General features: G+C 40.5%; 1 protein-coding gene across 2 annotated transcripts in view; it reads left to right on the top strand.

The window, feature by feature from the left end:
- Window positions 1-13154, top strand: part of PLPPR1 (phospholipid phosphatase related 1) — a 287389-nt gene that overhangs the window by 194703 nt on the left and 79532 nt on the right. For both annotated transcript variants that reach the window (XM_077250553.1, XM_077250544.1), the window contains exon 4: window positions 11582-11714. In XM_077250553.1, the coding sequence (XP_077106668.1) occupies window positions 11582-11714 (133 nt within the window). The remainder of the gene's footprint in view (window positions 1-11581; window positions 11715-13154) is intronic.

Here is a 13154-nt window from a genome sequence, read left to right as displayed (position 1 = left end):
ATTTGGTATAGGGAGGGGGGGTTTGGGATTGAAGGAAGTTGTTTCAAAAGGCGTATAGTTCGATTTCCTGGTTTAGGCCAGTCGGAGCCAGACTATCTAAGGTGAATATCCACCTGGACTCAACCCGAGACATGGCCTTAATGTAGTCCCCCCCTCGGGAATTGCGTGGGACCACTTGGATGCCCCAAAAGGATGTCCCAAAAAGGGAGTGATTATGTTGTTCAAAATAATGACGAGATAATGGATGTCCGATAAACCCCTTACTAATATTATTAAAATGTTCATTAATCCTGTCTGATAGTCTTCTTTTTGTCCGACCTACATAGATCTTTCCACACGGGCATTTCAATATATAGATGACCCCTGAGGTCTGGCAAGTGATATAGTCATGGATAGCAAATTCACTAACTTCATTGGCGTCCTTAAAACTAGTGCGAATCACTTTCTTACTAGGGACTCGTCTACAGCATGCACATTTGCCACATGGCATAAAGCCTTGTGGTTTCGCTATTGAATTGGTAAGATATGTCTGTTTTTTAGGGTTTTGCATGGGAAGTATAGATTTCGTGGTTGGTGCCAGTAAGAGTCCCAAGTTTTGTGCCTTTGTGTAAACGAACTTGGGTTTTGTGGGTAACAGATTGCCAATGCACTTATCCCCTTTCAAAATGGGCCAGTGTTTGTTAATAATATTTTTGAAACGCCTATGGCCTGAATGGAATTGCGTTATTATTGGGACTTGCCCTATTTGCTCTTGTATAGTAGGGGGATTGCGAGTGGCTATAGTTTTGTGAATTAAGGAGTCCCTCGGCATGGTTTCTACTTCCATTTTTGTTCTATTCAGAGTGGGTGCATCATACCCCTTCTCCTCAAACTGTGCTAACAAGTAGTCACTCTCCCTTCGATAATCCTCGACATTTGTGCAGTTCCTTCTAACTCTTAAGAACTGGCTTTTTGGAATGTTGGACAGCCATACTGGCAGGTGACAACTGCTAACATGAATATAGCTGTTTGAGTCCACTTGTTTGTGGAAACCCTTAGTAATTACTTTATTTTGGTCTATACAAATAGTTAGGTCCAAAAAATGTATGCTGGTGCGGCTAATGGTGGGTGTGAATTCCAGACCATAGTTATTGGAGTTGAGGCAGGAAATAAAGACTTGTAGGTCTGTTGGTGACCCATTCCAAATAAAGATAATGTCAACTATAAAACGGTGCCACATTTGGAGACCCTTCCGGAGATGACCGTCCTCATAGATGAACTCGAGCTCCCACTTCCCTACATAAAGATTTGCGAAACTAGGCGCGAACCGCGTACCCATAGCGGTCCCGTGGGTTTGCAGATAATACTGTTTTTCGTATAGGAAGTAGTTGTGTTTTAGAATAAACTCAATGCCCTCAATTATGAACTGAATTTGTGTATTTTTATAAGTGCCTAGTTTTTTAAGGAAAAATTCTGCCGATTGACACCCTTTTATTGGGTCAATTACGGTATAAAGGGACTTGATATCCAGAGTGCCCAGGATAAAGTTACTACGCCAATCTATGGTTTCCAAAATCTGTAGAGTGTGTGTGGTATCCTTTAGGTATGCAGGCAGGAGTGGCATGCATTTTTGAAGGTGAGTGTCCACGTACCTGGAAAGATTGGCTGTTAAACAGTTTATACCTGATATGATGGGTCTTCCTGGAGGGTTGTCTATATTTTTGTGTATTTTGGGAATGTGGTAAAATATAGCTGTAGAGGGGGTTTTGTTGTTAATAAACTGGTATTCTTTTTTATTTAAAACGCCTATAGTTTTCCCCTTTACAGCTAAGGTGTTAAGTTCTTTCATAAACTTTAATGTGGGGTCAAAAGTCATTTTTTTGTATGTTACTGTATCGCCCAACAGATTTAGAGATTCATTGTGGTACTTCATATAGTCCATTACGACGATGCCGCCCCCCTTATCTGCCGGGCGGATTATAATCTTATTATTCTCCTGTAGTTGGATAATCGCATTTCGTTCACTAGGGTTTAAGTTATGTGGAGTATATTTTGGATTTCTTTTGTGTATTTTCTTAATATCTGTAATTACCATAGTTTCGAAAGCCCGAAAAGAGTTAGAGTATTCGTTGAGGGGATTAAACATAGATGGACAGGCTAAATTGGTGTGGACATATTCCATAGATGACTGGTTTGAAGTAGTGGTAGCGGTACCTGGGTTATTAATACTTTTTTAAAAAAAATATTTTTTGAGAGCTAGATTTCGTAAGAATTTTTTTATACTTATGTATAGGTTGAAAGGTTTGACTTTGGCTGTCGGTGCGAACTTTAGGCCTTTTTGTAGGAGCGTTTGTTCATTCTGAGTTAATATGTAAGAGCTGAGGTTGAAGATTTTTTGGGTACTGGTGGTTACTGGTTTACTTATTTTCTTTTGGGAGAGTGCCCCTCCTCTCTTACCTCTTTTGGTCTTGCGCCTAGTGCCCGAAAAAAATCCTTATTGGTACTAGTATTTGGTTTGGGTCTTAACGTTTTTTTATTAAAGTTATTGTTACTGCTCCTATTAGTGATGATATTACTGTGGGTGCCATTCGAAGATTTGGCAGTAGAATTTCCATAATTGCTACCCTGTGTTTTTTTAGTGTTAGCTGGATTCATTTTTTTGGTGAAGAATGTCCGCACTTGTTTTTGTCTAATGGGTTCTCCCCTATTCGGAGGTTGGCTGGTACTTGTGGGGGTAGAGACCTCCCAACTGGCATTATTGGCTGATTCTCCATCATATACAGCTAGTTCAGTGTACCTATTAGAGGTAGGGATACTTATTGGTTCTAGGCTCAGTTGGTCCTGTCCTAATGTAGTACGTATATTGCTATGGGAGTCATTAATAGTCTCTCCCTCTCTTATGGATGTGGTAGATTGGGTTCTGCCATTGGTGCGAACCGATACTGGGGTATATTGTGTGGAATTAGAGTATGTAGAAAATATGACGGAGTCATCCATAGAATTATGTGCTGGGGTCAGATTATATTCATCGAGGGTGACATAGTTCCTGGAATTGGAAGCCGGTGTCCCGGGTTCCAGTGTTGTTTTCCTGGGGGTATTGTCTATAGGGATATTATCTCGTGCAAATTTCCTCAATTTCTTAGAGATTATTTCTTTTTCTCTATCTTTCAATTTGTACATGATGTTAGCTGTAAGATCCTGGATACCATCCAGGTGGTTGAAATTGTTTAATTGCTCAAACAAAGTACTTATTAAGTTGCTAGTTTTGTTGAGATTAGACTTGCGTTTATTAATAATAAATTTTAAAACCTGGTTGGAAAAGTGTTTGAATAGTTTATCCCATTCTTGCTGGACATCGGGGTCACCGAAATCCCCTGCTAATGTTTTGTAAATCACCAAACCTCTAGGGACTATGCCCCTTTGTGCATATTTCTCCAGTGAGGCAATTTCCCATAGGTCTCTCATTTCATTGATTAGCTGTTTTTCTAGTGATTTTAAAAGGCTTCTGGCTTGATCAAGTTCATTAGTTGTATCCCTATGGTATACAAATTGTTTTTGGATGAATGTGCGTCTAAATTCCCGATCCTTTCTTAAGGCATCTATGGCCATGGTGAGGCTGCCAAATGTATACTGGCACAGATATAAAACAGGGAATAAATATAGAATATGTATACTGGCGCCTAATCACCTGAAAGGGTAGAGTAGATTGCTGCGGGAGCTGCAAGTGGTTGCAACAGGCTCTGTGCCGATCCTGTTAAAGAGAACAACCAAGTAGTAAAGAATAATGAGAACCACTGCCCATCCCAAAAGCAATAAAATGAGCAGAAAAAAACTGGACTTACTGGATAAGGAATTAAATTAATAGGAATAAAAGCCTTGAGTTCCCTTGGAGGTGGAGTGGAACCTGTTTGCGGTATATAACTGAAAAGAATATCATACAATAAATGTGATATAGATACAATAGTGCAGATGCTGTAATAGAGGATATTGAATACACACTTACTTATTATAAAGGGCTTGTATCTGCTATACTGTAAAAGTGTTCTTGTGTTGGTGCTGCTAGTCCTCCTTTCCCCAAGCTTAAAGCATGTTTGCTAAGGAGGAATAGGGTATTACGTATTGCAAAGTATTAACATACACCTTCCACCTATTGTTGGTATAATTTGAGACTACTTACTGCCTGTATGTGGGTTTGGTGGCTGCATCGATGGTGCTGGCTAGCCGTATTGTGGTTTAGCCAGTGCAGATATTCCTAGAGTCAGTGCCTTTCGGTATGGTAGCGCTGGCTAGGTCCGATAATTGGTGGTGCAGGATGACAGCAGAAGTTTTCTGCAAAAGTGTGTTCTAGCAATCTATCATAACAAAAAAGACCTTATCCTGAAGCATATACCGCTGCCGGTAGTAGAGAGATAAGGTTGTGCGTTCACTCACCAGGTTTTACTGGGGTCAGTGCTTGTAAATATGGGAGCGCTGTTTAGATCCGGCAGTGGTGGTGCAGGGTGATAGCAGGGGTTTCCTGCAGAAGCGCGATCTGGCGGGAGCGCAGGAGCGCGGGAGATCACCAGCGCCTCGCGTGCCCCGGCCGGAAGCAACGCTGAGGACGCGGCGGTGATTGGGGGGCGGAGCTGTGGTGACGTCACACAGAGTAAGGACGGGAGCGTGGTGGAGACAAGCTGCCTACGCGTTTCGAGGGTTAGCTTCCCTCTTCGTCAGGGCTATGTCTCCACCATAGGGGTCCGTCCTTAAATAGTCGCCTGATTGCTGGATGAGCTTCCCTGGAAGGGTGTCAATCGGCAGAATTTTTCCTTAAAAAACTAGGCACTTATAAAAATACACAAATTCAGTTCATAATTGAGGGCATTGAGTTTATTCTAAAACACAACTACTTCCTATACGAAAAACAGTATTATCTGCAAACCCACGGGACCGCTATGGGTACGCGGTTCACGCCTAGTTTCGCAAATCTTTATGTAGGGAAGTGGGAGCTCGAGTTCATCTATGAGGACGGTCATCTCCGGAAGGGTCTCCAAATGTGGCACCGTTTTATAGATGACATTATCTTTATTTGGAATGGGTCACCAACAGACCTACAAGTCTTTATTTCCTGCCTCAACTCCAATAACTATGGTCTGGAATTCACACCCACCATTAGCCGCACCAGCATAAATTTTTTGGACCTAACTATTTGTATAGACCAAAATAAAGTAATTACTAAGGGTTTCCACAAACAAGTGGACTCAAACAGCTATATTCATGTTAGCAGTTGTCACCTGCCAGTATGGCTGTCCAACATTCCAAAAAGCCAGTTCTTAAGAGTTAGAAGGAACTGCACAAATGTCGAGGATTATCGAAGGGAGAGTGACTACTTGTTAGCACAGTTTGAGGAGAAGGGGTATGATGCACCCACTCTGAATAGAACAAAAATGGAAGTAGAAACCATGCCGAGGGACTCCTTAATTCACAAAACTATAGCCACTCGCAATCCCCCTACTATACAAGAGCAAATAGGGCAAGTCCCAATAATAACGCAATTCCATTCAGGCCATAGGCGTTTCAAAAATATTATTAACAAACACTGGCCCATTTTGAAAGGGGATAAGTGCATTGGCAATCTGTTACCCACAAAACCCAAGTTCGTTTACACAAAGGCACAAAACTTGGGACTCTTACTGGCACCAACCACGAAATCTATACTTCCCATGCAAAACCCTAAAAAACAGACATATCTTACCAATTCAATAGCGAAACCACAAGGCTTTATGCCATGTGGCAAATGTGCATGCTGTAGACGAGTCCCTAGTAAGAAAGTGATTCGCACTAGTTTTAAGGACGCCAATGAAGTTAGTGAATTTGCTATCCATGACTATATCACTTGCCAGACCTCAGGGGTCATCTATATATTGAAATGCCCGTGTGGAAAGATCTATGTAGGTCGGACAAAAAGAAGACTATCAGACAGGATTAATGAACATTTTAATAATATTAGTAAGGGGTTTATCGGACATCCATTATCTCGTCATAATTTTGAACAACATAATCACTCCCTTTTTGGGACATCCTTTTGGGGCATCCAAGTGGTCCCACGCAATTCCCGAGGGGGGGACTACATTAAGGCCATGTCTCGGGTTGAGTCCAGGTGGATATTCACCTTAGATAGTCTGGCTCCGACTGGCCTAAACCAGGAAATCGAACTATACGCCTTTTGAAATAACTTCCTTCAATCCCAAACCCCCCCTCCCTATACCAAATCCCCTCCAACCCCCAACCCCCCCCCCTTTTTTTCCCCCCCTCTTCTTTCCTCACAATCCCATCACGCAGAGTAACGTAGATATACAGGTGGATTGTGTGGTTGGAGATCATTACCGTCCCCAGCTATACATTATAAGTGTGTGTATATATATTTTTATAGCATTTTTTAGCATTTGTATTAGTTATTTATATGACTATAGCTGGGACTACTAAATAATATTTTTTATTCATATCAAACCTGGTTAATCCCCTTAAGCTGTAATCAATAAATAAATTAATATCAGGGATGGCCAGATGTGATGTTTGGCTCTTTTTATCTTCTATACTATTTAATTTTATTTTTATTGTTATATTTATATTCAGATTTATACGTATTTTATTAAGACTTCTTGTTTGATTTTATCCTCCTCTTTTAATGAAATAGTAATAAAAATATATATTTTTAACATTTACATAATTTTCCTCTAAGCATAATATATCTTCTAAGCACAAATTAATAAAGGTCCCCCCTTTTTCCCCCCTCCCCCTCCCCCTCTTTTACCTATGTAATAATCTAATGATATCTGTAAGAGTATCTAATGATTAGGTTTTACCGAGCCCAGGGTTCCTTTTACTATTCCAGCTCACGGTGACCAACGGCATTCTTCATATTTATATTAATAATGTACCATTCGGTATTCCAGCCCAAAATCCAAGGATAATTGACAATCAGGGATTGCTTAATGCGGCCAATCAATTTTAATTATGGTGCGATTTACCAATCAGGGGTTCCAGGGAAGCTCATCCAGCAATCAGGCGACTATTTAAGGACGGACCCCTATGGTGGAGACATAGCCCTGACGAAGAGGGAAGCTAACCCTCGAAACGCGTAGGCAGCTTGTCTCCACCACGCTCCCGTCCTTACTCTGTGTGACGTCACCACAGCTCCGCCCCCCAATCACCGCCGCGTCCTCAGCGTTGCTTCCGGCCGGGGCACGCGAGGCGCTGGTGATCTCCCGCGCTCCTGCGCTCCCGCCAGATCGCGCTTCTGCAGGAAACCCCTGCTATCACCCTGCACCACCACTGCCGGATCTAAACAGCGCTCCCATATTTACAAGCACTGACCCCAGTAAAACCTGGTGAGTGAACGCACAACCTTATCTCTCTGCTACCGGCAGCGGTATATGCTTCAGGATAAGGTCTTTTTTGTTATGATAGATTGCTAGAACACGCTTTTGCAGAAAACTTCTGCTGTCACCCTGCACCACCAATTATCGGACCTAGCCAGCGCTACCATACCGAAAGGCACTGACTCTAGGAATATCTGCACTGGCTAAACCACAATACGGCTAGCCAGCACCATCGATGCAGCCACCAAACCCACATACAGGCAGTAAGTAGTCTCAAATTATACCAACAATAGGTGGAAGGTGTATGTTAATACTTTGCAATACGTAATACCCTATTCCTCCTTAGCAAACATGCTTTAAGCTTGGGGAAAGGAGGACTAGCAGCACCAACACAAGAACACTTTTACAGTATAGCAGATACAAGCCCTTTATAATAAGTAAGTGTGTATTCAATATCCTCTATTACAGCATCTGCACTATTGTATCTATATCACATTTATTGTATGATATTCTTTTCAGTTATATACCGCAAACAGGTTCCACTCCACCTCCAAGGGAACTCAAGGCTTTTATTCCTATTAATTTAATTCCTTATCCAGTAAGTCCAGTTTTTTTCTGCTCATTTTATTGCTTTTGGGATGCGCAGTGGTTCTCATTATTCTTTACTACTTGGTTGTTCTCTTTAACAGGATCGGCACAGAGCCTGTTGCAACCACTTGCAGCTCCCGCAGCAATCTACTCTACCCTTTCAGGTGATTAGGCGCCAGTATACATATTCTAGAAGAGAACAGGTGCTTATCTGCAGGACCTGAAAGTGACCACAAGCGTATGAAGCTCTGATCTCCGGAACTGTGCACTGTTCCGACTGCCGCGGCTTGTTATAAAGGTTGATTGGGGGGGTGATGAGTGTCAGACCCACACCGGTTTATATCGATGACCTTTTCCAAGGATAGCTCATCAAATAATCAATATAAATGTAGTGACCAACCCTTTTAGTTTAGGTAAATGCTGACACATGGTTCTGTACATGTTTTCTATCAAGATGCTTTTGAGCTCAGCCTGTACGCTCAGGTCTCAGGTAGGGATGAGCATAGAAGCAGTTTACTACAAAACCTGCTCTTTCATGTCTGGCTAGTTTTTGAGTCTGTATGAAGGGCCCGCCAGAAAAACAAAAGGGAAGTCTCCAATAAGGTCCGTATTTGGACTGCATTTCCGGGACTGACTGCGGGGGTCCTGAACCAAAAATGTAGCCTTGCATCTGTCTCTGCGATGTCTGGACCTTTTATGCAGTGTGAACCCGTGATAAGTAGAAACAATGAAAGTAAGATTTTGGCACTTCCACGACAGCTAAGACCTGTATTTTCAGCTTTTGCACTAGGGTTCAGTTTTGAATACGAAAATCCAAATATCCATTTTTCAATGCAAAAAAGTAACAATGCTTGCAGAAATTGGCGAAAACAAGCACATTATCTCAATTACTGGGAGCATAGCCAATGTACTCTGTTCTGTTTGTCTGATACATTATTTTAGATATACAGTGGGGAAAAAAAAGTATTTATTCAGCCACCAATTGTGCACGTTCTCAAACTTAAAAAGATGAGAGAGGCCTGTAAGTGACATCATAGGTAGACCACAACTATGAGAGTAAAAATGAGAAAACAAATCCAGAAAATCACATTGTGTGATTTGGCAAGATTTATTTTTCAAATTATGGTGGAAAATAAGTATTTGGTCATTAACAAAAGTTCATCTCAATATTTTGTTATTTATCCTTTGTTGGCAATGACAATGGTCAAACATTTTCTGTAAGTCTTCACAAGTTTGGCACACACTGTTGGTGGTATGTTGGCCCATTCCTCCATGCAGATCTCCTCTAGAGCAGTGATGTTTTGGGCCTGTCGCTGGGCAACACGGACTTTCAACTCCCTTCAAAGGTTTTCTATGGGGCTGAGATCTGGAGACTGGAGAGGCCACTCCAGGACCTTCAAAGGCTTCTTACAAAGCCACTCCTTCGTTGCCCTGGCAGTGTGCTTAGGATCATTATCATGCTGAAAGACCCATCCATGTTTCATCTTCAATGCCCTTGCTGATGGAAGGAGGTTTGCGCTCAAAATCTCATGATACATGGCCCCATTCATTCTTTCATGTACACTGATCAGTAGTCCTGGTCCCTTTTCAGAGAAACAGCCCCAAAACATGATATTGCCACCCCCATGCTTCACAGTAGGTATGGTGTTCTTTGGATGCAACTCAGTATTCTGTCTCCTCCAAACACGACGAGTTTTGTTTCTACCCAACAGTTCTACTTTGATTTCATCAGACCATATGACATTCTCCCAATACTCTTCTGGATAATCCAAATGCTCTCTAGCAAACTTCAGACAGGCCTGGACATGTACTGGCTTATGCAGGTGGACACGTCTGGCACTGCAGGATCTGAGTCCCTGGTGGTGTAGTGTGTTACTGATGGTAGCCTTTGTTATGATGCTCCCAGCTCTATGCAGGTTATTCACTAGGTCCCCGTGTGGTTCTGGGATTTTTGCTCACTGTTCTTGTGATCATTTTGACCCCACGGGGTGAGATCTTGCGTGGAGCCCCAGATTGAGGGAGATTATCAGTAGTTTTGTATGTCTTCCATTTTCTTTTTATTGCTCCCACAGTTGATTTCATCACACCAAGCTGCTTGCCTACTGCAGATTCAGTCTTCCCAGCCTGCTGCAGGGCTACAATTTTGTTTCTGGTGTCCTTCGACAGCTCTTTGGTCTTCACCATAGTGGAGTTTGGAGTGTGACTGTTTGAGGTTGTGGACAGGTGTCTTATATGCTGATAACAAGTTCAAACAGGTGCCATTACTACAGGTAATGAGTGGAGGACAGAGGAGCCTCTTAAAGAAGAAGTTACAGGTCTGTGAGAGCCAGAAATCTTGCATGTTTTTAGATGACCAAATACTTATTATCCACCATATTTTGCCAAATAAATCTTGCCAAATCACACAAGGTGATTTTCTGGATTTGTTATCTCATTTTGACTCTCATAGTTGTGGTCTACCTGTGAGGTCAATTACAGGCCTCTCTCATCTTATTAAGTGGGAGAACTTGCACAATTGGTGCCTGACTAAATACTTTTTTTCTCCACTGTATCTATTTTAGCAGGCAGCATGCCAAGTAATTTATTAGATTAATAATGTTGTTAATAATCAAGTCTCTTTCCACAGAAATGAATTGAGTGTGGATAAATAATAGAAATTCAACATGGCTCTGCTTTTTTTGTGTGTTTTATAGACTTAAAAATCTTGGATAAAAAAATTACACCTCTTCATGAATCAGAAGCACAGAACGAGTGGCATACACCTCTGTGTTTTCAGCGCCACAAGTCTTTCTCTAGTGCACCTCGCCACAATACCTACTCCAGTCCCTGCTAGAGTAAGATTTGTGGAGTAGAGAATGCTGTGTCTCATCATGAGTTTGAAAAGCAGAGGTTCATCCCACCGCAGCTCAACCAACCTCATCTGAGCTGCGTGAAAATAGCATGAGGACGTCAACAGTCTCATAATTTTAGAAAAGTCTCAAGTTGCACTGAAATTATGCAACTTTTCAAAGCTTTTTATGCCTGAATCCTGTTGTAAAAACATTGATGGATCGGTCCCAATGAATGTGAATCTTTAACAGATTCAATGTTTATCAAAGTGGATTGCAATTGCATTCCATTTCTGCCGTCCCACCCCACCCTCGCTTACATTATATAGCCAAAACCACACATTTCTATGAGTTGTGATTTTTTTTAAGAAACAAGAGAGGTGATGGAATAGTCATTTTCTTTCTTTTTGAATCCATTTCTGTATTTGGCTAAAAAGAAATTGGATCACAACTGCACCATAAAGTGCATGTGTGATTCCAGCGTTAAACCATTTAATGAGTAGACTGCTCTAGTGGAAATATTCTGGGTATCGTGTTATAATGGATTTCTGGTAAAGGAAGTCCAGTGAAGAGTGTTGTCTGGTTTCTGTAAGTGAATTTGTGGAAAACCTGCTTTCTCTGACATACTTGCTTATTTCTTTTCTGAATTCCATGGGTTCATTGTTGCCATTTCTTTGTTCTTGTGGCAATAAAGTAAAAACTAAAGAGTCCATCATTTACTGTATTATATGCTTTGTGTCTTTGATGAAATAATTACAGTAGTTACATCGTTTTGTATCCAATATATTTTGTATCTAATATATTTATATTTGATTTTATCATTTTTAGATATTTATTGGTGAAGTAGCGACTTACTTTATAAAGTCTACGAGAGAAAGCCTGATTACACAAGAAAAGATGATTCTGACTGGAGAATGCTGTTATTTGAACCCCCTAATCCGAAGAATCATAAGATTTATAGGTAAAGTGCATTATTTTATATAGTACCAATATTTTATGCTTTTTTCAACAGACTCCATACAAGCAGATTTGATCTGGTTGTGTTTGGTTTATGTGATAACCGATTAAGACTGTATAGATACTATTAGAGGTAATAATTTTGTAGATGATCAAATTGATTTGATGTGATTCAAATTTGAGTTGAAATTTATGAAATGTCAACAATTTGCAATTTGATTTGCACAAATTGCTATCAAAGTGCTCACTACCATTTTACACATTGCAGAAGATTAAATCATCCAAAAGGATGACATGAACCTGAAGCGTAAGTGCGCCAGGTTCACCATATCATATCACATGGTACAGTGCAGCTAATTAGGAGGTACAATTATAACGTGAACAAAAGTCTAAGCAGTGCTAGCAAGAGTTTGATAGCGCTCACAGCTCAACAATAAAGATAGCAAGACAAAGCCCTAAAACATTGAACAAATACTCAAAAAACTTATGGATTGTATAAAACCTGTAGTGAAGAAGATGATTGTAGTAGTCTGTAAATAAGAGATTAAAATAATAGGGGGAGAGAGATAGGTGAGGCTTCAGCAGCTCTGCCAGTCTCAGTGTGATTGATCAGTGATATAATGTAGCTGGTATCTGTCCTACTGCACTTGAATTACAATTATACTTTTTTTTATCATTCTTAATGGACTAGAAAACGGAAGTAAGACAGTACATTACTTTCTATAGACAAAAATCTGAAATCAGTGTAAGACAGTGTGTTTACTAAGTTTTTGAGTTACTTGTGCAACCTTTTTTGTGAAGAGGGAAATAATAGGTTTTTAAAAATACAAAATAAAATTCTGTAAAAGTCAGAGATATAGTCATAGAGATATATATATGACTGTCTAACTTACAGAGTGTGCGTGTCGCAATCAATTTTTTTGCACATCTGTTTAACAAATTATAATTGACAGTTATATATGCCACACCAATGCAGTTGCACGTGCAGGCTTTTTAGTATCCAACTAACATTTGCTATTACATCATTTTTGGGAGAGGAGTTGTAATTTTTTTTTAAAAAAAAGGAAGAATTAAAGATAGATTAAAAAAAATTGTGGTCATTTTACTGTGCATGTTTTTGCTAGTCCAGTTTGACATCCGTACATGCTCCACCTTTATTGTGGCCTGCTGCTGTAGCTTGCTCTTTACGTACATAGTACTTCTTATGTCCTTTTTGGCAAAGGTTGAAAAGATTGTTAAAAGTTAATTAAAGTGTTCTACACAATGCTTGATAAAATAAAAATGGGCACATGGCAAGAGGACGTGAGAATAGTCTTACTAATCTCTTATGCTCTCCTTTCAACCTCAAAATGCTCAAACTTGGAGCACGCAGGTATATGAGGCCTGTCACGGAAATACCACACTGCCAAATATGTGGCCTCTATTTTTGGGGGGGTCTGCAAAA

This window comes from Ranitomeya variabilis, chromosome 1 (assembly GCF_051348905.1).
Source record: "Ranitomeya variabilis isolate aRanVar5 chromosome 1, aRanVar5.hap1, whole genome shotgun sequence".
In the NCBI taxonomy this organism is placed as follows: Eukaryota; Metazoa; Chordata; class Amphibia; order Anura; family Dendrobatidae; genus Ranitomeya; species Ranitomeya variabilis.
This window is presented reverse-complemented; position numbering and strand designations above follow the sequence as displayed.